This window comes from Perca flavescens, chromosome 13 (genome assembly GCF_004354835.1).
Source record: "Perca flavescens isolate YP-PL-M2 chromosome 13, PFLA_1.0, whole genome shotgun sequence".
Classification (NCBI taxonomy): domain Eukaryota; kingdom Metazoa; phylum Chordata; class Actinopteri; order Perciformes; family Percidae; genus Perca; species Perca flavescens.
In genome coordinates, this window is record NC_041343.1 from 4156488 (window position 1) to 4183176 (window position 26689).

At 40.9% G+C, this 26689-nt stretch overlaps 1 protein-coding gene across 5 annotated transcripts in view; it reads right to left on the reverse strand.

The window, feature by feature from the left end:
- Positions 1-26689, reverse strand: part of LOC114566553 (pbx/knotted 1 homeobox 2) — a 116186-nt gene that overhangs the window by 12681 nt on the left and 76816 nt on the right. For all 5 annotated transcript variants that reach the window (XM_028595100.1, XM_028595103.1, XM_028595102.1 and 2 more), the window contains 4 exons: positions 10923-11094; positions 5967-6152; positions 4475-4610; positions 2050-2147 (listed from right to left, as the gene is read on the reverse strand). In XM_028595100.1, the coding sequence (XP_028450901.1) occupies positions 2050-2147; positions 4475-4610; positions 5967-6152; positions 10923-11094 (592 nt within the window). The remainder of the gene's footprint in view (positions 1-2049; positions 2148-4474; positions 4611-5966; positions 6153-10922; positions 11095-26689) is intronic.

The following is a 26689-nucleotide window of genomic DNA, read 5'->3' on the forward strand; positions in this document are numbered from 1 at the left end:
AGCTGTGATGACATGTTAAGAGTGAAGCTCGACTAAATTGTACAAGTGTCAAATCCCCATTCATTGTATTATCTCTGACTCATCATTTAGAGATAAAACAGTGAATGGTAAAATAGTGCACTGATTATCGTACGAGGCTAAATATTGGTTCTTTAATGTAGCCGTTTGCCTAGTCTCACATTGCCAGACCTTCCTCCACAGCGTTGCGGAGGAGGGTCTGGCTAGTCCACACAACATTCCTGGGTGGGAGAAAAACGTGCTCTGGTTTATTGGCATTTCTTTAAACCAATCACAATCGGACAGAGCCACGGTGCCTCTGCAAAATAGCCTCTGGAAGGAACTTGTTTTGGTGGAACATGTATACGTTCAAAAGTAGTTTTAGTCGTGCAAGAGAAAACTCAGATTGGACAGATAGTCTAGCTAGCTGTCTGGATTTACCCTGCAGAGATCTGAGGAGCAGTTAACCATAGTCCTCACAAATCCACCGGAGGTTAGAACGCCAACACAGAGACAGAGGAAGAAAACGGACATCCGGCCGAAATGAGTGAAATCCGACGGAATTTCCCCCGGCAACGGAGCAATCCCAGAAGTGGAACGTCGTGGATATAGACTACTGTTTCCCTGACACTAATGAAGTTTAAGCACAACTTTAGGAAAACCACTGTAGGTCTTTAATGTCAATAGCACTGCCTTGGCCTTTAACCATGCAGCTCAGCTAACAAAGGTACAACATCAACTCAGAGCAGCTTTACCAACATATTGACAGTAGAGCTGCACAATATATTGTTGTTTTATCATCATCACAATATCAACTGCAATATACATATGGCGAAAGGCTGCGACATATCTCGATAGACACTTTTTTCGTGTTAGTTTAAAGAAAAAAGACACGCATGCTAGGTAACTAGGACTACAGGTGAAAATTTGCCGTCTTGCTAACACTGGCGCTTTTACAGAAATGTTGATTAATGTAATTGTCCTAATCATAAAAATAAATCTTAAAATCAGTAGAAAATTACACATTGAATATAGGCAACTCCCAAAAAAATTATTTTTGGGAGTTGCCTATATTCAATTCAGTGTTCAATTTGTTCAGTAAAAGAATGTTGGAACGATTTCCTTTCATTTACTTTATATTCAACAAGCAGTTTGTTGTATTTTAGCTTCATACTGAAAGCAGCAGAAATGCAGAACTGAGTACACATTAATATCTGTTTATGTATAGCACGTAATATCGTTATCGCAATATTTTCCTCATATCGTGCAGCCCTAATTGACAGCAGCCTTTCTCTCAAATATTCTAGAGGATGTGTTGTTTTCATTATTTCAATCAATACTTTAAAAATAAATTTGTTACAACCTCTTATTTTCATATTAAATTTGTAATTGATTACTATGAATATGATGCTCATTCATCTGTACATCAACCTAACTCTCAAAAAACAAAATAACACACTGAGGGTCCAAAATACCCTCAAATAAGTGCAGAAGCCTTTTAAGCAGGAAAAAAAGGGAATATTAAAACCACAAATGTGTCCTTGCGTCATAAAAAATCCAATTCCAGGCATTCATGTGCGACTGACTGTTCTAAAGCCTTTCATGGAAAGGAGATAAAACATTTGTGGTCATAATATTTCCTGTCCATAATAATTCCACAATACTTATTTCACATACTATTGAGTGAAAATGTTGTGTATTAACTTTGAGTTTTATTTCCTGTATCTGTGTAAACCCAATGATACAATTTTGTACATACAGTAAACAGTATGAAGGAAGTTAGTCTTAAGTGCATGTCCTTACATGATGTTCATTCACAGTCAAACCTGACCGGATCATGTAAGCGCCTTCGACATCATGGGAATAAGCTATTTCCATTTTGTCAGTCAGCGGGGGGGCTGTGTTCAGACAGAGACAATGAAAAGGCACCCATGGGGGTTTCTGTGAGATGTAAAAGGCCCTTTTGATAAAAAACAAATGGAGAGAGGGTGGGGAGGGCACAGGGTGGGAGCCAATGTGTCGGCCTAAGCATCCTCGGTCAGACGGCTTTACCTGGGAGTTCTGGATCTGAATGGTTCCCGGCGGCAGTGCCTGCGTTAACACTTGCCCTTGCGATGTCACCATGGCAACCGGCTGGTACAGGGTCCCACCTGAGGGGATAATTTTCCATCATGAGTATCAAGTGGCTTCAGCAGCTACTGGCAGCTACATCTCGCACCACCGCCAGAGCCTTATTAACTTCTACTCAGCCCCGCAAAACACAAAAACAAGAGACAAAATGATTCAATGGAAGTCAATGTCCATTAACCCAGAAAAAAAGAAGAAGAAAGGACTGTGTTTTTGCTTCTAGCTTAAATAGTCTTGATCAAGACATTCTTATCACAGTCTGTTTGTGCTCTTCAGACTGTAGTGATCAAAGGCAGATATTGATTTATTTTCAGTTAAAAGGGATTTCCAGAGGGCAGGATTAACACTCCACTGTACAGGCTTGACATCAGACAAGCCCATCTGTGAAGGATGCTATCATGGCTCTATGATACATATATACACAAAACTCTACAGATGTATATCAACAGAAAATATTAAAATAGTAGCTTTTATTATTATAATTCATTGCAGAATGGTGTGTACTGTATATGCTTGCATGATGTGGTTTTAAATCCAAAACATGCTTACCACACTGATTCTTTTTAATACTATGCTTTTTGAACAAAATGGATTATTAATGCAAATTTATGATAAATTATCAAGTGGGTGTTGCATAGTAGTGAACCACTTTTAATGTTCCACACATTCTGAAGTGTATCAATTATGATAATAATATATAAATTGTAATGACAGTAACCTTTTATTCTGTATAGTACTTTTCTGAATGTGGTCACAAAGAACTTTACAGTAAAATAACAAAAACAAAGCTAACATAATACTGATCCAACATTTAAAAATAAGGTATCTGAGCCAGACAGCAGCACTTTGGATAAATTGGAGCCAGCAATGATGGTGTCCTATGGCTAGGACCTGAATAAAGGGAATGGCACTAGTCTGAGGCTACGTTTACATTGCTACTTTTTGGCTTTGAAGTGGAGTTATGAGCCAAAAGCAATCTTCATGCACATAAGTGTTTTTAGCTCCAGTAGAAGAACTAATCTCTGTTTAAACTAATAAGCCCAAACCTCATATCTCATCAACATTCTTCTATACTGGACATAAACAGGAGGCACCATGTATACTCCGCCCATTGCTGGTAGTTGCAATGGTAACATTAGTAGCTAAGTCTTAGAAAATGAGACCTTGCGACCGATAAGAACCAATCAGGCGGCAGAACATTAGCGTCAGTGGCGGTGTTGTCAAAAGTCTCATGAACTGGCATTCATCTACCATGATGCCAGTGTGACTTGACAGGAAAGGCGAAAGACGCTGGGCAAAATAGAAAGATTGGTCAGGTTTTTTTTGATCTGGGTTGATTTAGCTGTGTCACCCGGTCTAAGGCAGATATGCAGCTGTGTGTCATCAGCATAGAGGCGGAACTTAATGTCAAATCTCTGCACAATGTGACCCATTATATATATATATATATACTGTGTAATATATATATATATATATATATATATATATATATATATATATATATATATATACACAGTATACTGTAACAAAAGTAGTCCCTCTATGGATCCTTAGCAAAGAAGAGGCCCCTCCATTGATGACATGAAAACTTCTACTAGTAAGGTAGGAACGAAACTAGTTGAGTGCCAGAAGAAGAACGTAACACTTTGTATCATTGAATAAAGACTTCAGCAGAGTAGAAATATGCACATTATTAAGTGGTAGTTACCATTTATAATCTGGTAACAAATATAACAGCATATCACTGTATAATATCTGCCTATATTCACTTTGAAACTTGAAGTATCAAACATAATTTATCTACCTACCTATGACAGCATGAATTTCTACTATCTCCAATCGGTTTTGAATATCAGAATGTCACAATATTTCCACCATCCATACAGACAGTACTGTCGCTCAGTGCAGGCAAATGCGATTATAAAATAGTGTCCATTGGGAATATGAAGGGATCAGATTTTACACATATAATATATTATACACATAATATCTGGCCATTTACTGATATACTGCAGATTTGCAATATTAGGTGTTTTGTAAAAGCAAGTGTGATCATGGAAACTTGAAGAGTCATAATATGTCTGTGGGATGTATGCGGAAGCTCCACATCCCGTGTGAAATGAAACCGCTTGTTTGAAACCAGAAAAGCCTGAACCAATCCATGGATGCTAAATATGCAGATTTTACTATGAGGAGTAAATCATTGCATTCAATAGTTCAAATAATCCCTACCCCAGCTTTTAAATGTGACAATGCCCTAGATATACTAACACTAATACAAGCCACAAATGAATATGGCCTGTGTATGTGTCTGGGTCCTGGTGTTTGTGTGTGGTAATCACATGCTTACCCGATACCACTTGAGAGTTGATGGTAGTCATGGCGACATTGCTCTGTTGCAGACCCCCGGCGGGCACCAATATCCCTGAAGGGTTAACAGAGCTGGAGACAGAGGTCATGGATGGAGAGGAGGTCTGAATTAGTTCCTGGGGGATCACAGAGAGACACTAGTGAGCAAATGTAAAGAGCTAGCTCTACTGTTTGTGCCTGAAAAACTCCCAGAAGCTGAATCTACCTGCTGATAAATGACAAAGTGTATCTTGGGGAGTGCTACTGAGAGAAAGATAGTATCAAGGATGTGTAAGATGCACAGAGATGTTGTTAAATGTAAGACAGAGGACGGCCAATTACTTCATGTCCTGTGGCCCTGTGATAAGGTCCAGGAGTTTTGCACCAGGATAAATGATAAGCTAAGTCTGATTGCAGGGACCCAGGTTCCATTCAGCCCAAGATTATTTGTTCTGAGAGATGGGTCAATCCTAAGCGGGATGGATAAGCACATAAGAAGCTGGGTCCAGACTAGTTTTATGATAGTCAGACATATTATTTTAAGGGGATGGAAGAATGAAGGGGACCTGTCAATCCAGGAGTGGGCTTGTGAGATGGCTAGGGTGGCGGCGTTTGAAAAAAATGTCATATAAATGGTTTGCCAGATTGGATGTCTACTGTATACTAGAAAATGGGGAAAGTAACTGAACCTTCTGGACGGCTATTAACAAACTTTGTGCTGGGGAAAGACGTGTAGGATGGGCTTAGGGTGGTGTCATTTATACATATGTTAATTTTTGTTTTATTGTCTATTTTGTTACTATTTTGTTGAATGGTCTTGAATATTGTAGTAACTGTCTCATCTTTTCTTGATTTGTGTCTGGGTCGGTGGTGATAAAGAAGGGGGGGGGATGTATTCATGTTGCAAATTGAATGTTTTCAGCGGTGGAATGTAACTAAGTACATTTACTCAAGTTCTCTACTTAAGTACAAATGTTGAAGTACTTGTACTTTGAGTATTTTCTTTTCATGCCACTTTCTACTTCTCCTCCGCTACATTTCAGAGAGAAATATTGTACTTTTTACTCCACTACATTCATCTGTTACAGCTTTAGTTACTAGTTACTTAACAAATGAAGATTTTTACACACAAAACACATGCACTTTATAAAATATGTTTTATTATAAATGAAAGTACCCAAAATATGGCCTACAAGTCCAGCTGAGATGATGAGACCATTAAACACACAACTGGTTGGATTCTTTACTCTTTCTACAATGGGAGGATTTTTCTGCATTGAGTACTTTTACTTTAATACTTTAAGTACATTTTCCTGATGATTCTTTTACTTACTTAAGTAACATTTTCAATGCAGGACGTTTACTTGTAACAGTATTTTTTACAATGTGATATTAATACTTTTACATAAGTAAATTATCTGAATACGTCTTCCACCCCTGTATGTATTGTGAGTTGTTAAAAAAACAAGATGGCTAGAGAGTCCACGACTGACCTGCTGCATGTTGAGACTGGTGTGTGACGGAGAGTAGGGTCCTCCGAGGTCATTACGGAGGAGGTTGTCGCTGTGCATCTTGGTCTTGAGGCAGGTGATGTAACGGTTGCAGAAATCTTTACAGAGCTCATTGACCTTCTCTAACTCTAATAGGTGGATTCGCAACACCTGAATGGCCTTCACCATCTGAAGGTAACAGAGACAAACCATAAGCAGATCACCTTCACAACATCAACAATCACTTTATTCATTGTTTTTATTTTATAATCACCATTCATTTACCCATTAATGCTTTTTGAATACATATTATACACAGTTTACCCCTAAATATTTGCCAAATAGCATTAAGTGAGCCTTATGATAATTTATTTTTGAAACATTCAGGTTAATGTAAATTCTAGAAAGGGTTAAAAAGGGAATTAATAGTCCATCAGTCTACAGCCATGCTAACGGCTCCCTGGGGCTCTGTAAAGCACAGTGCTGCTTTCAGCTAAATGCTACCTAAACAGTCTTAACATGTTGATTATTACAATAGCACATAATGTTTACAATATTAACTATCTTAGTTTAGTGCTATAGCATTTAGAAACATTTGCCAATCAGCACTAAAAGCAAAGTACAGCTGAGGCTGAAGGGAAATAGTTTTGCAGGTATTAAGTCATAAAAATAAGGATTGGGTCAAGTGGCTTTTTGACCTCCTGGCAGTGTTATTCATAAAGTCATAGATCATCAAAATTGGCTGCTACATTTCCCATAATGCAACTGGATATGATCTGTCATGATATCTCTCCTGCCTCCTAAATGTCCACTTCTTTCAAACACCTCCAGTTTGTAATGCAAGTTTTTCTGTTAAGAATTGTAAGACTTAGAGTCTAAACACGGGAAGCTCCCTCCAGAGCCACAGAAGACATTATAAAGTGAACGTCAAGTGCACATTTGGTGGGCTGCTCCTTTAAGATACAAACAGAGAGGTTCCTTTTATGGCATTTGGTTGGTTTTAAAGGCCCTGAACACCCACACAGGTGTCCACACAGGTATCCCTTGTGTTGACTTCGGGTCACAATGACCTGTTTTCCGTTTTTGTTTTATATCAGAAAATATGGGATGTAGAAATAAGCGCTGAAAATGTGAAGAAGAAAAATTTTAAAATTTAAAACGTTGGAAAAAGCAAAAATAAACTGTGAAAAAAAAGGCGTCAAAAACATAAAAAAAACAAAAGGTGTGGTGTGTAGGTGGGGTTAGACTGAGTGATTGACATCTTCCTGAGTCCACCACTGTTAGTGTTGTTGCACCTGTTAGGGCAAGACAAATGACACCTTTATTATCCTTATTGGTAGAAAGAATTTGTGACCTAATAGGTTTCCATCAAAGCTCCGGCCCACCTTCAACCTGAAAAGAGTCTAATCAGCCAGAATAACTGAAAACACCTGTGTGGGTGTTCAGAGGCTTTAAAGGTTATATCTCCTTTTAAACTCAATGCAGGTTAACCATTAAAATACTTGTATTTTGGGTTTCTAATAGAACGTGTTTATATGCCTTAATGTTCAATGAACACATTCTTTTTCTCATACTGTCTGTCTGAATATACCTGCTCTGTCTGAAACACTCCATTTTAGCGCCTGTCTCTTTAAGCCCCCCCTCCCAAAAAAGCCCAGTCTGCTCTGATTGGTCAGAGTTTCCGGGTCTTCTGTATCCGCGCACTCTGCGAGTCTCTGCACCGTCATTGCAGCTGGGGAATGACTGTTACGGTCCTGTAGCAGCACTTATATAACTATATATAGTACAGATGTGACAACCGTATGAAGTCCTAACGGCTCGTTTAAAGGCACAGTTTCTCAATATGTCTGAAATTCTGTGTGGATTGAGCATTTTGAGACTTTTACTTTTTTTGTATTTATATAGCACCTTGACTTGCTGTATGATTAAAAAAGACATGGAAATCTCACTTTTTACAAAACAGGTAACCTCATGTGCCCAGACACCGCCTACCAAGAGCCTGAGTTTGTCCGAGGTTTCTTCCTGAGGGGGAGTTTTTCCTCACCGCTGTCGCACTAAATGCTTGCTCTTCTGGAAATTACTGGAATTGTTGGGTCTCTGTAAGTTATAGAGTGGTCTAGACCTACTCTATCTGTAAAGTGTCTTGAGATAACTCTTGTTATGATTTGATACTATGAATAAAATTGAATTGAAATAAGTAAATTGCCCTGAACAACTAGATCATCTAAATCAGCTCTGGGTGTACTCAAACACACATGTGGCCACATTAAGTGAAATAAACTCAAAAACAGATTGTGGAACAAGTGAGATGAGGTGTTTACAGGCAGTTGTTAAAGGGTGAGATGTGACGAGGAAGTGGCATGCAGCGATTTCTTTTATTGATGAGCAGGGAGTGACATCCCACATCCCCTGTTATTATTCATTTCAGAGATGCATATAGATTGAGAGTATACATGCGGGCTGTAATCCTTTCATCCTTCACTATCCCAAAGAAAGGATCTCTTCTCTCCTCTTAGGTTTGACTTTTCATACAGTAACCTCCCCCTTTCTTTCTACTGTGGGATGGAATCTGTGTTACCGGGGTTTGAAGAGATGTGCATGGTAGATGTGACTGTGAGACAAAGCAGTTGAAAGCTCCGAAAAACGGACACATCAAATTTCAAGAATGAGCTTGAACTCAACGTGAGATAAAGAAGCAATTTTTACAATCCAACCTAAAACAAATCCAACCAGTTATTGGACACCCCTTGATATTGTAGCTTATATGTTATAAACCTAAAACTTTGAAACAAGAGTGATTAGAAATACTAATATATTGTGCCCATTTTACTGTTGTCATGCCAGTCTTAATTTTGATTTTCAGTATTTTCCTCACCAGGAAGCGAGTAGAGACTTAGAGAGACAGCATGCACACATTCATGGGGCATGAATAACCTCCACTGAAACATAGCCTAAAGGAAGTCTTGAGGCTGGGGAGGCAGGTTGCAGCGCAGGTTTCACAGATGAAGCTGTCGAGGAAAATCTCCCCACACCAAAATGGAATCATTGCTCTGAGCAGACATTTTCAAATGATTGAAAAGCATGCAATAGCGGTGGTTCATAGAGGAACTTCTATCATGTTAGATACTGATGGACTGATGATATTTAACCCTATTTCATTGGAGTCGTGTTGCAAGGGCCCAGGTTTATTTCCTCACAGCTATCCATATAGTAGTAGTATAGTTAGAATTGAGTTTTGTTTGTAGTACATGTTTTTTTCAGTTAATGTACAGTATTCATATAGTTCTGTATTTCCGTCTCTTCAGCAGTTATGTGATTATCGACTCTGTGAAGCAGACTGTAGTGCACTCCCTCAGAGTCACTACTCAAGGTCAACAGAATGGACAGAAAAGTGCTTGGCCAAGGAGGAGATAAATCAGCTAATTAAACTGCGCTCACTTAATCAAGGGACCAGTAACTCTTTGCCCATGGCAGCCAGTCAGGCCCAGTGTAACATTACTGTCCTGTGGAAGAGTTAGGGCCCTCTGGGAGGGATGCCCGCACCCAGTGCCTCATAAAACACACAGATGCAGGGTTAATTGACTGTTCAGCACTTGTCAGCCTGTCGGCCCAAGTACTTTAATGGCAAGAGTGCACTTCTTTTTTTTTTTTCTCGTCTCTGTCTTTGTCTCCGTCTGGCTTCAACTCCTCCCCCTCTTTTCTCCGTGACATGATCAGCATCCTCCTTCTCTTAATATGAAATTACTGCTAGCTGTTGTGCACGGGGAAGTGCAGGGGGGAGGATAGGGAAGATTACATGAAAAAGGAGGGAATGATTAGGAGTGGTAATGATGGGATCCTCTGCAAATAGACAACCTACAGCTTCATTTCTTTTTTCTCTTATTCTTCACTTACAGATGTTACTGGTTCCATTTGACGCCCTTGCTGCCACTTCCTGTAAAGACGTTACCGCGGCTGCACTCGATAACGATAGATGGTAGGTGGCAGCAGAAGGCTTGAATCCTCGACAAAACGTAGCAACACGTTTATTCACGTTTACAGACAGGTCTCTGCTGATTGAGTATCACCTGTGACACAACCACTAAACGAGAGACACACCCACCCACCACACTAACTCAAAGCCTGTTGCACACCGTTTCACACCGTACCAAGGAAACATGTCGTTCAACCAGGAAACCTAGCAAAATGGTGCACACTGTTTTGAGATTGAACGTGCCACTGTTGACAGCATGTTAGACAGGATTTAAGGATTTAAGAATAATACACTCCCCCACCACAAAGTGGGTTGCAATGGCAGAGTGGTGCTGTCCGTATTTCCGCTCGTTGACTCCACAGGAAGTGAATCAACTGCAGAAACTTCTTACATAGTTTAGTCGTATAGTCACGTTATGACAGTAACTTCGCTGAAAGCTTTGGCCAAAATATGAGACATCCGCGTCATGTTACGTGTAGTGAATGTCACTAGCAATAATTTTATTATAGCTGATCTTCATCTTATTTATTCAGATTAGCGAATGAGGGTCTGGCTAGTCTGGGATAAGAGTAACACATGCTCTGGTTTATTGGCATTTCTTTAAACCAATCACAATTGTCTTGGGCGGCGCTAAGGACGGAGCCACGGTGCCTTTGCAAATTAGCCTCGGGAAGGAACTTGTTTTGGTGGAACATGTGTACGTTCAAAAGTAGTTTTAGTCGTGCAACAGAAAACTCAGATTGGACAGATAGTCTAGCTAGCTGTCTGGATTTACCCTGCAGAGATCTGAGGAGCAGATAACCATAGTCCTCAGAAATCCACCGGAGGTTAGAATTGGCAACATAAAGAAAGAGGAAGGGGCGGACATCCGGCCAAAAATGAGGGACATCCAGCGGAATTTCCGGCAGCACCGGAACAATCCCAGAAAATGAAACGTCGTCGATATAGACTAGGGTTTACCATGCACGTCACGGCAGTTAGCTTACCAAGTTGTCCAGCTCTGGATCTTCACTGAAGAAGGGCTTATGTTCTCGCTCCTGCTGATGCACAAAGTTTTCGATGTCCACATCAAAGCTGGCTGATGTGATGCATTCAGATCCTTGCGTGGCCTGCTCACATTTCTCAAACAACAGCGCCAGCAGAGGGAACAATGGATGTCTGAGGAGAGAGAGAGAGAGAGAGAGAGAGAGAGAGAGAGGGACAGTGTGTATCAGTGTGTATAGATGTCATCTCTGATCTTAATTCATGTCTTTTTAAAGTAAATGTTGGTGCATCAAGCCATATAACTGTAGCTCTGAAAATATTAATTTCACTGAATTTCCAAGTTCCATGAGAAGGTGATCAATGCATTTTAGAAGCTTTGGCCATTTTGTGTTTTGCAATTAATTCAATTGGTGCAGCCACTATTTTTTATCTTAGTTGGAGGTTTCCTAGATTTCCCAGGAATCTTTTTCCCAGCCCCAGATAAATGGTGTGAACTCTCAAGCAAGGGCTGACCTAAACTAGCCAACTCTGCCTGTGTGATTGTGCATGTGGGAGCGAAGAAGAAACACATGCACCTTTAGTCTTACACCAAAAATTTGCCATTAACGTTTAACATGCAGCTGATTTTGTGTCTGCAATGAAATTCTATTGGATTAATGTGACGTGTGTCTTTGTTTAGCCAGTTATCTTTTGATAATAAGACAAAGAGACCAAGGAATTCAAGTTAGTAACTGTAACGGTACATTTTTCCTTTAAAGAACATTAATAACATTAACAATAATTACACACTCACTACATAAGGTACAGACTACAAATATATTACTGATACATTATTCATCCCAATAAAATATCACTTGAGTGTTTCCATTGATGGATTATCATGACCAAGGACCTATACCTACACACACACACACACACACACACACACACACACACACACACACACACACACACACACACACACACACACACACACACACACACACACACACACCCCAAGCACAACCTCTCCCAGCACAGCACAGGACAAAGTAACCTATAGGTGTGTACACACAATATTGTGCTGCAGTCGTGTTGATTATGTTGCTAGGATACAATAACCACATTTCAGTCCTATTTTGCTCATGTTATGCATTGCAACCAATGTACCTCTGCTATAGCAGGGACTGCTGTGTGTTTCTCTGTCTGGGTTGTCTTGCAGGTCTCTGGGCGGACTCAGTCAATCTGTGCAACTGGGAGCACCTGGCCAGTCTCCCAGGAGCCTTTAAGATCTGGCTCTCTGCAGGAGCAGAGCGAGGGCGTGGCCCCTGGGGCTCCAGATCCAAATGTTTCCTCAAAAAGCCCCGAATCTTTTAGGGTTTTAAAATAACTTCGTCTTTCATTTGCCCTCAGTCTCTCTGACTGGACCAGACAAATCAATGGAGCAAAAGTTCTCTTACAGGGGGAAATATCAAGATTAATCCTGTGAGCTCTACTGCAGCAGAGTATAACAAAAATAGGTTTTACGATTAGTAATCCTGTTTTTGTCAAATTCCTACCCTACCTATGTAGCCTAACTTCAAAAAATAGTTACATCAGACAATTTCATTTCACATGATCTGTTGTGTTCTGGTTTCAGGATGATGAAGACAGTTGGAGAACAATTTGACACAAAACAGGATGTAGGCTCTACAGGATGATTCTTTTCCTTGGCATGTATTATGTTTTTCCTAAATGATGTGCAGACTGTTAGGCATTCTATTATCTGAATGCTGCATCTGATTATATAGTGAAATATAGTGCACATAGCTGTGGTAAATCTGGAATGAAAAAAAATCTCTTTGAGGGAGCTTTCCCCCAGACCCCCCCTAGGTTTGGGCTGAACCCTGAACCCTGAATGTTTGCAATGTCTGGCTCTCTTCTTTCTCCTGGCACCACGTTTCTTTTTGGTCGGCTTCGGCCTTGTTACTAGTTTCTACACTGTGCAACACCTTTCACTCATCATCCAACTACTCAACCACCTACTGACACACTGATTAGCATTCCTTCTAACTTTAGTAGGCTTTTCATGTATGTTCAGTAAATATATGTTATACCCAGGGTGCGATTTGTGAAAAAGTGGGGGGATGTTTTTTGATCAGGCACAACAAAACAAAACCTGCAATACCATGGATATAGTGCCACTTGGCCAGCCATGCCTAAACACTTATTTATGAACTTCAATATCCGATGGAATAGCACAACGTGGTGTCAACATAAGATGGAGTTCACTTTCGCAGCGAATACAAAATACTTTCACCCAGGAGACGCTCGTTTGTTCACGAACTATTTCCTAAACTTAACGAGTTGTTTTCGTGCCTAAACTTAACTGTCATCGGCGCGTGACGCTCATTTTTTCTGACTAAACTCCACTACCACGGCCCCTGAATGGACCGTCATCTGGCGCTGCCTGTAGCCGGCTCTCAGTCACCTGTTGGCGGCTAAACAACTGCCGCTGGTAGCCGGTGTCCTGGAGCTCTGTAGAGGCTAAATACAACCAGCAGCTGCTGCTCTGATTTTATCATTCTACAGACTGTTCACGTTACAGCAACTTTACTTAGTTTAAAATACTTCTATATTAGGTGTATCATATATGGTCTGTTGGTGAAGTAGCATTGATCACTTTGAGGAGGGAGATACATTTTTTTTTTAATAATTCAGCAGACGCAGGGATATATAGACTAGAAAGGGGAAAATCTCATGTACAGTCCTAACCAGAAAATCAGAGAAAAACCTAGAAAAAAACAAGCCTACAGAAGTTCCTACAGAGTAGTACAGCTTGTGAGTACACACTACACCGTAGCCTTGCAACATTCAACCCAGAATGCAGCATGTTGTTTTAAATATTTTTTTGCATGTACTGGTAATGGCAGAAGTACTAGTGCTGTGGTACAAACTGATAAACGTGTCCTTCTCAACCCTGAAGCGCAAAATTGAGAATGAGAAGCGTTGATTTAACCCTGCCTGGATTGCACTTTTTGATGTGCCTGTGTCAGATGTCAATATGGAAACAATGAATAAACCTTGTTTTTAATTACATTGCTGCCAATAATAATGTGTGGCCCTGCTAAATTGCTTGGTTTTAAACTCTGGCCCAACTGAATTTGTAATTAAATAGCCCTGGTCTGTGGTCCTTTAACCGTACACATGTGAAGACACATTAATGGTCTCTCAATAGAGAGTTACTAAATAGAAAAATGCAAGACAGAAGAATTCAAGACAAAATACAAGCTCCACTCCAACAGTCCCCCTCACTGTACTGTTGACAGTGTGGCGGCTCCATGACGTTCCCTAAAGGACATGCTGAACATACGGACAAGGTTTAGCCAGAGATCAAAAACAGATCTTTCAGTGGATAGGATATGGACCAGTGACAGCGCTAGGCTCCACAGTGTCACCTACATTGTTACAATCTGCCTTTTAGAGGGAATGTCACTCACATAGGATTCCCCAGATACACTGTGCAATGGTCCATACTGTGCTTCTGTACAGTAATGTATGTAGTGCATGCCAAATTATTTAGTATTTCCACTTGGAGGAAAGCTGCTGCCCGAATAGGCCAGGGTGACAGAACACAAACTTAGACAGGAGACTGACGCAGAACAGATGAATATGTTTGCCCCAAAGAGCTATATTTTATGGTGGTGATCTCGGTCCTCTCCCTGTTGTTATCGTCCTGACTCTTTTGTTGCACTCTGCTTCGACCATCCTCTAACACGCTTTCCTTTGTGTTACCTTTGACTGAAAGGAAACCCAGGGGAACGTCTCTGTATATGTCCCTGTCAAATCAATGAATGATGATGACTCTTGGCAGTATATTACATATATAACCCCTATAAGCTGCTTACTAGTGGCATATTTCATTACTTCCACATCCAGTGGCTTAAGCTGTATAGGGTATGCAGGAGGGCTTCTTCAAGGAATGAAGCCAAGTTTACTTGGGATGTTTTTACCATTTAAAATCAGCAAAAAGAAATGACATACAAATGCAAATGTTCCACCAAATCAAGTTCCTTCCTGAGACTATTTAGCAGAGCCACCGTCGCTGAGTCCAGAGGTTAGCGCTGCTCAAGACCATTGTGATTGGTTTAAAGAAATGCAAAACAACCCAGAGAGTTTTTTTTTTCTCCTATCCCAGAATGCATCTGTGGTGTAGCCAGTTTTATGAGTGGAAGTCTGGTAATGCGAGACTAGTGCTGTATTGACCTTACGCTGGGTCAGTTTTTAACTCAGTGATTTTTTAGCGTGCACTAAGAAGTAGGAAATCTTCAAACCTAGCAAATGGAAGTTACTGGAATGTACCGTGCCTTCACATCTAACCTCTTTGGTTCAGTTCAAATGTACTCTGTGGCCTGTTTGTTTCAGTTTGTTTAGGCTATGGTTAGCAACCTGCATATACGCACTGATATGAGTAGAAAAGGGTATTTTGGACAGCTCTGGGTCACTTTTATACCTGCAGTTGATTGCCAGGTGTGAATATTAGTGTGGACGAGGGTGTCACTAAAAAACTGTATTAAATCTACACCAATGAACAGAATGCATGTATTTGTATATAAAACGGATTTTTGCACATATTGGTAGTCGTTTGCTTAATGATTGTTGTATTTTTCTCGCATTTTTGCCACACTGTGCCATTAATGTGGACATGTATTTGTGTGTGTGTACTGTATGTGAGTGTATATTACAGGGAACTGCACTGACATGGAGGCAGTCTGGGCCCCTGCTCCCCTGCTCAGGCTCTAACCCATGCCTCTCATTTGCAGCCTTTAATAGCCGTCCATATTATACTCTAATCTGTCTGATCCCAATTTAATGCCGCTCCCCCAGCCAGACGTGGCAGGAATACTAAACAGGAGGGTCACGTGCAGAATGGAGAGCCTCCGCCTCATCTGTTTAATGTCTGCTTGTGGTGGTGGGGGGGAGATGAATCCAGGTGGGGGTGAAGGTGTGGGTCGGTGGGGGGGCTATAACCGAGAGCAAACAGGGTAACTCTCAGCACTGCAGATGGTGTCTTAAGAAGTTGTTTACTTGCTGACATTGAGCCTCTGTGTTATTTTTATCAGAGAAAGTGGTTCATTCTGCTGATGCGGTGCATCATTTAACCTTCTTTTTTTTTTCTATGACTGTTCATTTCTACAAACAAGAACGAATACGACATGTCCGCTCACTGGTGTCAACAAAACGACACTGTGTTTGAGTCGTGAGTTGCTTTATAAAGACGCAGACATGGAACCACTAACGCATCTTTTCACAGATATCTGCTGTCAAGGTGATGTGACACTGCAGGGCCTGAGGACCCAGGGGCATTGTGGGTAGAGCTAACAGAGTACACAATGCCTTCATTGGCTGGAAAATACATACAACTAATGTGTGTGAATGGCAGAAAAACACCTATAGCCGAGGCAAAAACAAAGCAAATACAGCAATTAGAGGTGACAATCCACATGATAGCAGAATGTCTTCAAGTCAAAGGAGAAAAGTATACCGTAGAAAAACTGTGTCATGAAAGATGTTAAATGTATGTAACAGATTAATTAATCAACATGCTAAGATCATCAACAGCATACCAGCATACCAACAGCATACCAACTTCTCATGATACTGTATAGTGGGAAACGTTTCTTGTTTCAACAAGATAGTCTGATTTTGTTTAACACCAAGAAAGTTTTGTGGTATGAAATAAATCAATATGTTTCTATAACAAGAAAAGTTTCTTGTTAAACTGTGATCATTTGCCACTGTATCATATTTCAATAACATGAAAAAATATTTGATAATAACTTAGCAATTGTTTTTTCCGGTTGTCGCCGCTGCCACATTCCGCCTCTTGGCACGCTCTGTCAAATATATCAAGATCTGGATATTGGTTTCTTTTGTGCCACTCTATAAATTAGAATCTGAATATCCAGTGTGAGTAAAGCTTTATTACTTCAGCCAAGGAGGTTATGTTTCGGGTTCAGTTTGTTTGTCTGACAGCAGCATTACAGAAAAACAACTAGCACGATTTCATGAAACGTGGTGGAAGGTTGTAGCATGGGCCAAGGAAGAAGCCATGACATGTTGGAGCAGATCCAAATCACGGGGCCGGTACCCTCATTATTTTTCACTTTCGTTAACATTGACAGATGTTAAAAGGGTCATTTCAGTTAGTTTTTTTTTTTTTTTTTTTAACCTGGGCCCCATTCCCCCATGCATTTGTGTCTAATAGACTGATGTGACCAAAAATCTTTGAAATTGCTCCGGTATTGAGCGAGACTGCAGTGACGAGCCGGCCCGAACCGAGCTGCCATGTAACCTAATGGGGCAAAAGATTTCCAGTGCCGTGGCTCAATATTTAAGTGATTTCGACAACGTGGGTGAGATTGATGAGGGTGCACTATTGTCCCACAAGATTACATTGCATTACTCGGTTCGCGCCGGCTCGTGACTGCAGTCTCGCTCAATACCGGACCAGGTTCAACGATTTTGGCTCGCATCAGTCTATTAGACACAAATGCATGGGGAAGCGGGGTCCAGGTTATATAAAAAAACTAATTATAGTAATTTTATGTGACATTAACATGATCTGAGATCTGAGAGTGAACCGAGTGAAATTTGCATCTGTATTTTATTATAATAGCAGACTGGTATGTTAATGCACATCAATCTCCCCTAAATCCAAACTGCTAAATGTGTAGTTACTTTTTACACAACGCATCTTTAATCCTCTCCAAATCCTTATTTTTACAGTATTTTATTTATTTACCAAGTGAGCCTTCTCGTTCCTCAGCTATGCTCTTTCTGTTCTTAAACAGAAACAATAAAGCATGTCTTATTTAATGACGCTGAGTCTGATTAACATTCACAAACAGCGAAGGACATTAAACTCAAAGTGCATTTGTTCAACAGACTTTGTTGAGCTGAAATGTTTCTGAAATCTGTAACCAACGGGTTAACGTACATGATTGATGCATTTATCTAGACGACAACAGCTTTCTAAAAGCTTGATGTGGAGCCATTTGCATATAATATATTATATTTGCTTTTTCCATCTTGCTGCTGCAATTCAGTTCCAGTCTTTGCTCATTTCTAGATGTGTCAAACAAACATTTCTCAAATGTTATGTGGAGCCATTAAAACAAAAGTGCTATAATTAAAGTCATTAAAAATACATGTTTTGAACCTATCATTCCGCTGCTGCCGCTAAATAAACCCAACAACATTTAGTTTGGTGTGTTTTGCAAAAGTGATGATATTCAGCTTCCATGGAGATACTGTACACGCAGAAAAGCAAGGAAGAAACATATTTCATTCTGTTCTCTCCTTTCTTGAAAGCTTTCAGCTGAGGAAATCTGACATATGTTTAAGATCATTAGGGGTTTCTGAGATTAGCTGGAGTGTCTGTGCTCTATGGGAATTGTAAGCTCTACCAGACAGATTTGGAATAAATGATGTAAAAGGCCAAAGCTATCAAGGCAATCAGGGCTTGCATGAGGAAACATCTATCCTTGACCACATATTGTGCACAGTTGGACCTTGCCAACTTGGAGCGAGGTAAAAACACTACCTTTCGGCGCTTTTCTATGACCTTTGCACAGGAAGTCGGGATTAAGGTAGTTGGGGTGTGAAAAGGCTTGCATTTTTATGAACGGGAACATAGCCGCATGTGTCTGCATGTGTGTGTGTGTGTGTGGTTGGGTGAGTGCATGGTCACGCTATGTGTGCTTTTTCCAGTCTCCCACTACCTTCAGCAACCATCCTGAGCCCCCCCCCAGCAGGTTCTATCTGCAGTGCGGCGGAGTGGAGATTGCCGGCTGGGGGATCATTACAAGGGCCATAAAAGAGCGATTTACAGGACGGCCAGTGAGTGGAGTCAGCACGGTCCCCACCCTGCGGCCCTGCATCGCGCTGGGTCACCAACCAAAAGCCCAAAACGGAGAATCAGAGGCCAGCGGGGGAACATGATGACTTAAACAATGAAGGTGAGGGACGTGGCAGCTCTAGTAGGCATCTGCTTTATGCTCGGTGAGTCACAGGCTGAGGGAGGAAAATAAGCCGCCCCTTGATTTTTGCAGTTTGATTAGAGGGCAGTACACTTCAAAAAGGAGGTAGAACACTGGGGTCACATTTAAAAAGAGGCTGTTGTTACGCGAAAGGTGTGAGCTTATACTTGTAAGCTCATACTTGTTGTCACTTTCACCAAAGACGTCAGGAGTTTACTAATTGGCTGATGTACTGTTCTGTAATGACATCGTTCACCTACAGAATTGTAATAAAATGCAATCCAATTTTATTTGTTGGACTTAACTTCTACGTATATGCAACACATTCTCATGAACAGGTTCGTATGATGTCGTAGGAAAGCGTACACACAACAATTTCTTTGATAACCTACAAAACTACGGCGACCACTGGCCAGTCACATGATAAGTTTAGCGGTCTTTACAGTTAAATTTAACCGAGAAAAGGTGAAGTCATGCAGCAGCGACAGTTACATTCAGACACCAAAACCACTAGTTAGGATTAGAAAAAAGATCGTGGTTTTGGTTGGAACACCAGCCCCCTTAAGTAGTACTCCCGGGACACTAACACCTGTTTCCTGGGTGAAAGTCTTGTGTTTTCCCCTTAACTTCTTCCAGGACATGAACTCTGCTCCCCCGGCTTGAAAGCCCTGTGGTTTAGGACCTAAACACCCTCCCCCCCCAAGAAAGGTCTTCACGGTCTTATACAGCAGTAGTATATGTGGTGCATACACTAATAACTACGTGGAATACATACGAATTACAGTGCATTACTTTTCGTAGCTATGTGTACAAATGCTTCATTATGCTTCCATCATGAATCTTGAATGTAATTATTGACATAACACATTGTCAAATAGTCCAGGTTAATCTGAAAAAAAGCACAATAAATGGAAGCAGGACTTCAACAAACAGACTCAGGACCGAGGGTTATACAAATGGACATTTGATCATCTATTCTTCCATTGTGTGTGTGCAACTCCATCTGCTGAGGAAGACTGTGGGAGAAAGCTCCAGAACCTCTACTGAATGGACCTCTTTGGTAAGAGTTTTTGTCAACTACTGTTTCCTAGGTCAATGCACTTCCAATCTCTACAGGAATTACTCTTTAAGTTAGTCACCAATAATTGGATTCTTCAGGTTTTCTCCCGACAATGAAAAATGTTAAACCTGCATATGCAAAGCCAAAGTCGATGGAATAAGTCATGTTTGCCTGCTTTCGTAATAATCTGGCAGGCCACCAAGGGGGGTGCAGAAAGAGGTAGGGGCGGGGTTTGAAGGTATGTGTTTGTGTGTGTGTGTGTGTGTGTGTGTGTGAGTTTGAGAAAGAGAGAGAGAGAGAGAGAGAGAGATGGAGGTCTCTCACTCTCTCTGCTCCCCACTGTTTGCCAGCTTAATCAAGCCTGCTGTACCCCCGTATATTAGAAGCCAGTTTGTGATGGAGTCCTGCTGCGTTTCCTCCCGACAAGGCCCCTGTTTCCCCAGGCTACATGTCTGAAGCACACCCTGCATAAGGGTGTGTGTGTGGGGGGGCGGGGGGTGTTGGGGTTCAGACACATACTGTACACATGTGCGCACACACACACACACACACACACACACAAAGAACCCCCGGCACTATCTGAATAAATCCTGTCTCCTTATTCTCTACTTTTCAAACTCCCTTTTCATTCTCATGCCTGGCCCTGAACTTCACTGGGGGTTTTGGTTCCTCTGAGGCCTCCTGAGCCAAAAAGCTCCGTCCAGTCTGTGGTTTTGTACAAAAATCTCTCCCAACACCGGCCGTGAGCAGCCACGCAGGCTGAGTCTACAGCTGCCTGTGTGAAGTCCACAGCAGATGTACACAGATGGGACACGAGTATGAAGTGTAGCTTTCTCCTAACACAGCGCACACTACCCTCACTTTACTGTAACTCATGGTCTGCCTTGGTACTAATGAAATTAACTAATTCCTTAATTAATGTATAATAATTAATACACAAACACATTAAGAAATGATATATTTGTATACAGTATTTTCTCACCTGCATGTGTATGCATCTATGCACACACACACACACACACACATCACAACCCTTTTTTGTTGTTATCGACATCATTATATTCATTCATTCATTATATCAACTGCCTGCTCCTTGTAACACACAGTATCAGAATCATTATCACTGTGACTTTACACAAATTATATTCACACACACACATACACAATCCTTTTCTCTTCTGTCTTTTTCTGTTTTTGAATGATTGTTATTATTTGTTATTTTATGTGTTTTCCTCTCCCTGCCTCCTGCTCCTCCCCGCACATTCTGTACCTGCACATTCCTCCTCCAAATGTCTGCACACATGAACACACAACACACTTACACAACACACTTTCATGCACAGAAACACAGATGCAAATATGACATATGTATATGTACTTCTCCCACTAACAAAAACAACCCCAAATCTGTACCAAATTCCAATAATTCTCCACACTGTGTCTTTGTGTTATTGTCTGCATATTTTGTTACACCTATGTCTGCCTGATTTGTGACCGTTTTGTCCCATTGCACTAATAGACAAACATAAGATTCCCAGCCCTAGTGGTGTGTGTGTACCTCCGTGCACAAACTAATCAGTGAAGGATGTTAGAAAAAGTCAATCATATAGATTCTGCATCTAGCAAAAGTTCTTTTCATTTGTGAAACAACAGAAATGAAGATAAAACTTCAGTGTGAATGACTTGTGTTTCCAGAGGGCATTACTTGGCAGCTGTGAAGTTCTACTCTCTTCTGTGTTTGCTCTGGACCACTCTTGTGCCAAGAACAGATAACATGGATTACTAAATTGCCCAAGTCAAAAAAAAAACTGTGGACTTCCTTTCTCATCCTAAGTCAAGCGGTGAGGAAACTCATAAAAACGGGTATCTGAAAGAAACAGCCAATAAAACCACTTGAGCTTTGACACAGTTTCCTGCATTCAGCAGCGGCGGAGCACCAGCACACGCTGACCTGCTAAATGGAGGAGGCACAGCCTGTTTCAAGCCCGTCAGACAGCCCGAGCCTTTGCCCTGCTGGAAATGCAGCGCAGTGGTCCAGGATGCATTGATGCAGTGTGGCAGTGAGGATAAACAGACTTTATGGTGCATTACAGAGGCAGGAAAAAAAACACACACACACAGACGATCACATCCTCGGATGTGTCAAATTAAACGCATTCCCTCCTGTTGTGTACGACATGAGAGGTCTTCAAATCGTCTTTTATGCCATTAACGGCAAGTGCGTACACAAGCGTAAACACACCCGAGGAAGGGTAGAGTCCTGTATGTCTTGGAGCTTGGCGACTGTCAGCGTGAAGGCATGTAACCCCTTCCCGCAAATACACACAAAACCTTCAATCCAGTCTCAATGCAAAATAGCCAGGGTGACCAGCATGGGAGAGGCTTTCAGCACAGACCCACTATGGAGGGGAGTGAATGGTAATGTGCACCATACAGGGCTCTGCACTGCAACACAGCAGCTTTGTAAAAGGATCCCACTACTGTCAAAACACAGAATAAATCACATTTGAATCCTGTTCTCTTTTGCTTTCGGATGGAAATAAAACGTGTTACATATCACTAAAAACTGTTGCTTAAGCCAAGAGTGCAATATGTTTGATGCATAGGTCATTCATAATTCATCTAAAGAACAGATTGCGTCCCTTTATTCCAGACGATGGTAATGGCTCTCTGTCTGGACTAGTGAGTAGACCATGGAAATGCGGCGTATTTGGCTCTTACTGTACACAGCAAGTGTAAAACTTCCTGTGAGGACTTTCAGTATGAAAACACATGCTTGTCTTACTGCTTATGATTGATTCCCTGAGTTCTCTGCATGTAAAGCAAGCAAGCAAGCAGTTCACTCAAACAAGCGGCAGACATAAAAGTGGGTACTTAAAACAGCTCCTCTACCCGAGTTGTTTCTAAGCATCACAAGGACGTTTCTGTTATTTTTTTTAAAAAGGACTATTACGAGGTCTCTTTCAATTAAGTGCATGTTTCTGTCTCGGTGCCGAATCGGCTTCCATCAGCTGCGAAACGCTACAATTCGCAACCTAAAAAACAAAAGCCTCACCGGCTTTTTAATGAGATGCAGAGAATCCAGAAGGATCTTTATAGTAAATGCCACAACTCATTAGGCTAATTACCCTATCACACATTTACTCCGCTGCTAATAACTAAGTAGGCAGAGAGACAGAGAGGGAGCGAGGAAACCACACATCTCCCCATAAAGTCGGCATTCTAGCAATTAGTGAAAAGAAACATTAAAGCCCACGCAGACTTCCTGAGCAAAATAATTAAAGAAAAATGGCAGAGATGTTGATTCTCTGTGCTTCTCAAAGTCGACAGCCCCCATACTGTATGAGGAACGCTGGCTGATCAGACTTCTATTAAAATAAGAGTGCTATTTGTGTTTTTTTGGGGGGTTGCACAATGTGACTCACTGTGGGAGATGGTGACTTGTGAAGTCAAATTTAATTGCATTTTTAACACAGTAACAAGGTGCGTTTAGTCATTAGCTCCTTGCATGGGCAAAAAAATAATTCAGAAAATTCTAATGTGCTCTGCCTCCTCTGGGTACAAACAGCGAGGATTTCACTTAAGAGCTACAAATAATCATATTTTAACAGCACATGCTGGTGAATCCTGAGCTGGTGTTGCTCCCTGAGCTCGGCGCCGCCTCTGACGCTGTTGATCACAACATTTTAATTGGCCATCACACACATTTACAGACTCATCTGGCTCTATATTCTCTATAGCACCCTTTAAGATTTAAGTAACTCATGCTCCCATCTTATTTTATTCTCATCCTGTCAGGTCACGTGAAGACACCGTTAATATACAGTTGTACAGTAGTTGCTTGTAAAATGAAATAATATGGACCCTAATACTCTATATAAGTGCTCATATTATGCTTATTGGCTTTTCCCCTTTGCTTTATTGTGTTATACATCTTTTTTGTGCATGTAATAGGTTTACAAAGTGAAAAAGCTCAAAGTCCCCCCTTACCATCTCCAACAGAAAACACTGTTCACCAACTGCTCCAAACAGCTCTATTGTAGTCCAGCCTTTACCTCAGAGACCAACGTGGTCACTTTGGAACACGTTATAATGCTAGCCTAGCTGCTAGCATGGCAGGCCCTCCTACTCTGCTTCTGACTGGCTAGTAGTCCTTACCTAGGTACTGTCAGGGCACGCCCTCATACTCTGCTTCTGACTGGCTAGTAGTCCTTACCTAGGTACTGTCAGGGCACGCCCTCATACTCTGCTTCTGACTGGCTAGTAGTCCTTACCTAGGTACTGTCAGGGCATGCCTTCATACTCTAATTCTGACTGGCTAGTAGTCCTTACCAAGGTACTGCTCATGTGCAACTCCCAACAAAGATAGGAACAGCTAAAAGAGAGAGCTCAACACACAGGGGGAAAAGAGGAGCTGCAGCAATGTGCAGTACAACAAAAATATGGTGTTTTTTGAAAATTAAACCATGTAAACCTATTATGAAAAACCTTTAAATACAATTATGAACCTGAAAATGAGCATAATATGATCACTTTAAAGGGATTTTGTGAAAGTGCTGCTAAACTGCTGGAGTACCCCTTTAAACATTTTCTGAGATAATTAATCCTTTTACACACTGATAGTGTTTTAGAGGAGATGAGCCCATGATAATCCATTTGAATTTCTCTGTCCATGCAAAATATCATACCAGGAAAAATAAAGAAATCCATCTTCATGTTAAGGTAGTTAAAGGTGGAGTCTGCGATTCTGGAGAAAGACTGTTAATATTTTAACTCAACAAGTTCAAACACCCCTTACATCAGTGCTCCTTTTTTACCGTCCCTTTCACTTCCACTACCTTTCTCTTCATACATCATGGCCTCCCCCCTGTCCTGTGCATGATGAACAGAATAGTGTTGGGTGCTTTGGTTCAAGTCACTTTGTGTGTTTCCCATTCACACAGCCAGGGCTGTTTATGAACCAAGCAGCAACGCTGAAACGTGAAGCCAATGCAGAAGCCCCTTAAACCTGCCTTCTATTTAATTTCCATCAGGGGGCGACTCCACTGGCTCCAAAAACAATTCTGTTTTTCAAAGTCTATGAGAAGATGAGCCTACTTCTCACTTGATTTAGTACCTCAGTAAACAGTTTCATAATGAGTTTATGGTCTCAATTGCTAGTTTCAAGTCTTCTTCTTCAAAACAGATGTGTATTGTATTGGATTAGAATCACAGACTCCACTTTGAAATGCATGTTGAAAAGTAAAAAACATTGTACATTAAGTTATATCTGCAAATATACCACGTCAGGTATATTTATCTAATAAGTACTTTCACTGCTTGACACCAAAGGGCTGTGTTAACACAGTAGCTCACCATTGTTCAGCATTATGGGACATATTGTTATTTGTGAGTGAGGTGAGAAGATGGATATCAATCTCATGACTGTGTGTGCTGAAGAGGGGCGGGGGGGGAGTCTAACTGCGTGTCAATCACTGCTCATTTTCCCTTGTGGGAGGAGGAGCTAAGAAGACCGTTTTGGGCTTTAGCAGAAAGGGGGGAGGGACTGAGAAGCTGTCGATGTTCACATTTTCAAGTCCTGGATCTTTGCTATCCTACCTACAGCACCTTTAAAGAGTATTATTTAATTAAATATTTAACGGTTGCATATGAGTGCCGGAATATTTAATCTCAACTCATGGTACTTTAAAGCCATTTGGGGAAAACATGACTTTAACATATGTTCTGTGTTGCACTACAAGAAAGGGGATTTAATTAAAGTTGAGTTTAACTGCTTACAAACATGCTGACAGCACGTCATTTCTGTTCAACTACCACCTATTTGGGTTTCTCAAGGCGCAAACCTGTACCAGTCAGAAGCCGTGGAATTAGAACTGGGTTGGAATTCAAGGGCTACTTGTTTCATTTAAATTGAATTTATTATGTTTCTGTGTCTTTAACTTGTAGGTATTAAACTTGAACATGAATGAGGCCCAATAGCGATGGTTTGCATTCCTCACCACACATGGGCGCATTGGTTATTATTAAATAAATGATACAAGGTCATGTTTATTGATATTTACAAAAGCTTTGTAATGATATTATTTACAGAATGTATCCTAGCCAACAATATAACGGCCTACAAGTCCAGCTGAGATGATTAGACCATTAAACACACAACTGGTTGGATCCTTTACTCTTTCTACAATGGGAGGAGAGTTCTTTGCTTTTAATACTTACACTACATTTTCCTGATGATACTTACAGACTTTCACTTAAAGGTCCAATATGTAATATCTGTACTGTAATAAATCCAAAAATGACACCAATGCCTCATCAGATATTAAGGAAACATGTTAAACTGAAATACTATCTTTTCTGACAACAATGCTAATGTCAGTATTTTTTTTATGTTTATGTTTTGATCTGTGTGTTGTTATCAACGGCCCAGTTTGACAGCCCGGCCGGGTTGCCAGATATACCTGTAAAAACGTAAACCCAGCGCGCTACAGCTGTAACGGTAGTACAGCCATGAAAGCAGCAAACAAACCAACAGGATCAACGGAGATAGATTCTACATGACATAAAAAAAAGAAAACAGCATGTTTCTAACAGTTGCTTGACCAGAGACGTAACAACCCCCTGGTAAATATTGGAGATGTATTTGAAAGATGGAGACAGCTTAGATCCCAAAAGGACGTAGAGTTAGCTTATTTCCTCCAGAACAGGT